This window comes from Pollachius pollachius (assembly GCF_949987615.1).
Source record: "Pollachius pollachius genome assembly, chromosome: 6".
In the NCBI taxonomy this organism is placed as follows: Eukaryota; Metazoa; Chordata; class Actinopteri; order Gadiformes; family Gadidae; genus Pollachius; species Pollachius pollachius.
This window is the reverse complement of record NC_136939.1, coordinates 4,356,083-4,361,082: the sequence shown is the minus strand read 5'-3', so window position 1 is coordinate 4,361,082 and position 5,000 is coordinate 4,356,083. Positions and strand designations below refer to the sequence as shown.

Below are 5,000 nucleotides of genomic sequence, written 5' to 3'. Positions count from 1 at the left end.
GTGAGTTTTGAGTCTTTTGCGGAAGCTGGTGAGCGACTCTGCGACCCTGCCATCGGTAGGGAGCTCGTTCCACCACTGAGGTCCCAAAACAGCTGCATCTACAACATCCACAGCGATATTATAAAAATATCAGACACAAGCACACAGAGACAATGAAAACAGCTCCGCCAGACAGAGTTTAGATTACCCTCAAGCACTCTGGAACCTATCCAATAAAGAGTATATTCTCAGGAATTATACGTTTAATTTTTATAATCCTATACCCTCGGAGCCAACATGTGAAATATGTGTGTCAGAGTGTGTTCGGTTCAAGTTTAGGTCACTTGCACTTCTGAAATAGCCTGGCCTGTCTCGTTTATCTGGCCTGGTGTCGGGGGAGGGGTGTTATTATGGGACTTATAATTAGTCTTCATAAGTCTGGGTCTGAATATGTCGGAGGGGACGAATGTGGGGGTGTTTGACATGCAGTACGTTATTCTCAGAGAGGTTTCGGCTCTCGTTTCCAAAGCAATAAATACTCACGTAAGACGTGCCCTTTGTATTGGTGAGACTAGCCCTATGAATCAAACAGTGGGACTAACATTAAAAATTACTCAGGCTACAAATAACACTGTTCTGCTACCCTTTCAAGGAGTCACTTGACTGAGGCAGGTGACTTGTGGCTCAGGACTATGGGAATAGCACGCCATGGCACAAGCACGCCTTTGAATAGCGAGGGACTTGCAAAAACCAAAACATTTTAGATTCGGCCGTTTGAACACATGGTTTGATCAAAGCTTTCTTTAAAGTCTCAACGGGTCACATTTGAACTAACTCTTTCTTAGAATAACCCTTTGCAAAACGACATATTTGTAGTCGATGCTGGTTGACTTCCATAATGTTATCGATAAAATCGCATCTTATGACTGATTTCTTCTACAAATAAAAAATGCTGGCCAGCCCGTACCTCTCACTTTATTTAGAAGAATCTTCCTATTGATCCTCCCCTAACCCCGCCCAATCACCCTAAACCCCTCCCACACACCATAAACCACTCCCACTCCCCCTAAACCCCTCCCACACACCATAAACCACTCCCACTCCCCCTAAACCCCTCCCACTCACCATAAACCCTTCCCACTAAACCTAAACTCCTCCCACTCCAACTCCCAGGCCTCCGAGTTAAGCTAGTTCACGTCACACCGCTTTCCGGGGCTCAATCCTACACACGGCGACTTTAAGAACTTTTGAACCTCCAGAATGTTCACTGATTGTGCTGTTGGGTTTCTCTGTCTCTGGTCTGGATTCAGCAGGGACACCACGACAGCCCTACAGGCAGAAGAAAGCCTTTAGTCGCTGATTTCAAACCATCGGTTGGCTGTCAGAAAGCAGTTGTATTCCAGGGAAAGTGAATCAGAATGAAATCATGCCATCTATGCAGGGATTACACAAGTGATTAGGGGCTTGCTGCTTCTAACAGAATGATAGAATTGATTCCTCAGTGATGTTCCTGTTTCTAATGCTATTAAACGCACACACACTGACACATACAGACAAACACACACAAACCTCTAATACTCCTACACACACACAGACAAACGCACACACTCACCTCTAACACTCCTATTCACACACAAACACACAAACACAGATACACACACACCCACCTCTAATACCTCTACAAGCACAAACACACATACACAAGCACACACACACACTTCTAATATTCCTAAACACACACAGACACAAAGACACACACACACATTCACCTCTAATACTAACACACACACACACACACACACACACACACTCACCTTTAATACTTACACACCCACACACACACAGACACACACAGCTCTAATATTCCTAAATACACACAGACATAAAGACACACACACATTCACCTCTAATACTAACACACACACACACACATACACACACACACACACACATTCACCTTTAATACTTACACACCCACACACACACAGACACACACAGCTCTAATACTTACACACACACACACACACACACACACACACACACACACACTCTCACCTCTTATACACACACAAATCAAGCCAGTGCCTGTAATACCCGCCCACCCAGAATGGGTCCTTATCGCGGGGCTGATGAGGCGGTCTAGCCTGGACTAATAACTCAGATATTCATAGGCCTCCTCTCTGCTGGGGAGCACCTCCCTATCTGTCTGAGGCGCACGCCAAATATGTGTCTGCAGATATAGACCCTTTCAAATCCTCCTCCCAGACCCCACAGACAGACACACACGCACACACACAGACACACTCACGCACACACGCCCTGGCACATGCGCACACACACACAGACACACACCGGCACGTGCGAGCAAACACATATGCATGCAAGCATACGCACACACATGCACACAGACGCACATGCACGCACACATACAAACACACACACACAGGGGCGCCCCGGGCGATTAGAGTGACTCCCTCAAAAGGTCAACATACGTGTATCTTCGGTCGACAGAGCCGATATCATCTCGTACTTTAACACGATGTTGACTTGCTGTTTTCTCCACAGCGTCCTTTGTTATTGTGTTTGAGGGCGGGAACTGTATCTTACACATTTCAATTATTATATCACGCTTGCACCCACACAATCTCTGCCCCTCACGCACACACACACACACACACACACACACAAACACAATCTCTGCCCCTCACACACACACACACACACACACACACACACACACACAAACACAATCTCTGCCCCTCACACACACACACACACACACACACACACACACACACAAGCACACATGCACACAAACACAATCTCTGTCTCTCACACAAACGCACGCACACACGCTCACACACTCGACCTGTGTTGGGAAGTCTCAACAGCTTTACCAAGAAAGCCACGCCAGCCCAACTTGTGTAACTAATGGTCCCCACTGATGAAGGTTACAAAGCAAATAAAGTGTTTAACGGTTTACCAAGAAGGTCAATGACTTCATAGTTTATAATCATGATTAAAACAGACACACACACTCCCAAATACACACAAACACAAACAAACAGTCACCCCGCCACAACGTGAATGTATGGCATCCCGTCACCAGGGAAACACCGGGCACCAGTCATCGCTATCGTCCGCAAGACAGCTGGGCCTGTCAATCAAGCGGGACGGATAGTAAAGACGAGAGCTGATTGGACCGCGGGGTCAGAGTTGCTGCCATCCATCATGCAATCTGCTCAACCCTGTCGTACGTTTTCAAACATTTTGTCGAGCCTCTGTATTTCCCAGAGGGCCACACTGAGGACTGTGATCAAGGAGTGCCACCGCCCGAAGCTACTAGTTTAAATCTTAGGTTTTCTTTGATAGAGGGAGAAGAGCATTTCTATGTTTTTCAGAGCCTCTAATCAAATGTGACCGGACCGTGTTTGATGAGGAACGGCTTCATAGTCAGTTTGTCAAAGTATCTGTAATCGCAATATCTACACATTCAAATCAATTCACCCACGCAAACACAAAGCCTTGAAGTCAATGCTTGTATTCTTTGTGTGTGTGTGTGTGTGTGAGTGTGTGTGTGTGTGTGTGTGTATGTGTGTGCATGCATGTGTATGTTTGTGTGTGTGTGTATGCCTCCAAGTGTGTGCCTCCATGTGTGTGGCCATGTGTGCGGCCGTGTGTGTGTGTGTGTGTGTGTGTGTGGGGGATGATATCATTCATTCTAGGAGGATTGACGTAGAGCCATGGAATTCTGTGGGAGATATTCCCAGAGGTCCGGCTTTATCCCGGTCTAAGAATGCCCACAATGCAACGGGAGGCCTACATAAACATACAGGCAACAGCAACAAAACAAATTCACAGAAGCTCTGTCTTACCTGCTGAACCCTTCGCCTTGTTCGCAACCTAGAGAAGAGAAAACATGGAGAAGGAAAAACAAAATAAGATCACCAATGACGCATGAAGATCCAAGTACGTACACACAAACCCAAAAGGAATTGGGGACATACATTTGGCTTGGCCAGGCTCCCTAAAGCTATTAAAGTAACTGCTTATAATAATAACCCTCATCGTTACCTTATGATGATAACAAGAACACTAAATGATGAAAAGATTATACAGCGTGTTTACATGACGCCCCCGTTTCTGGGGGCCTGTCCCTGGAGACAGGACCCCAAATATGATTTTAAAAATATACTAATAGAGTTTAAATGGCAAAGGCTCCAGCCTGCTCATGAATATAAATGTTGAGATAGTTGGTAATTAGTCTCTGGTCCATCAGCGCATTCCATCCGAGCATTCTCGCTACGTGGGGTCTATCTTTGACCTTATACCATAAGCAGGTCTGAAGGATCCTAAACAAAAGGCTATCAATACAATGAAAAGATTCCCTATTTAAGCAGTCCACTTTGCTCCTTTTTGGGCAGGTTTACCAACGCTCAAAAACACATCATAGTAAACCATGGGACATGAACTGCCCAATCTTTGAGTACAGATCTACATTTCCCACGCTAAAAGCAGGCAAAATCCTAATTTGTCAGCTTTTTTTTTTTTCATCTCAGGAATCTGCTCCCGTTACCGTGTAAGAAATGTAAACCCAACATCAGACAAACCCACTGACCCCGTCGGCCAGATGCACCCTCCCTTATGGCCCCGGCAGCGCTAATGCTAAGATAAGCTAAACTAAGCTAAGCTAAACTAACTACCATTCATATTCCTGGACTCAAGTAGGCACATTTATCCAAGTGTTTCTCCTCGCCAAGTACTTACGTGGCTCTTACAAGAATAACAAACAGCCCAAACAGAGAAGGGACTCCTGGTGGTCCCCCCGACATGAACGAGAAACTCAAGAGAGTCAAGGAGGGAAAAAAACGAACATTTTGGGAAGGGGCTGTGATGTTGAACTGGGAGACTTTACATTCCTGACGGTCCCTTCAGGAAAACAGAGCCCCATAAAACAATAAACACATGATAGATATTTTAGATGAGGCCGCGGGGAAGAGGAGATCAGTGTGTGTGTGTGT

The 5,000-nt window shown here is 45.7% G+C and overlaps 1 protein-coding gene across 1 annotated transcript in view; it reads right to left on the bottom strand.

Annotated features, from left to right (window-relative positions):
* Positions 1-5,000, bottom strand: part of LOC307077118 (stAR-related lipid transfer protein 13-like) — a 62,855-nt gene that overhangs the window by 41,403 nt on the left and 16,452 nt on the right. Inside the window, exon 6 of the mRNA XM_079738404.1 lies at positions 3,855-3,882. Coding sequence (XP_079594530.1) covers positions 3,855-3,882 — 28 coding nt within the window. The remainder of the gene's footprint in view (positions 1-3,854; positions 3,883-5,000) is intronic.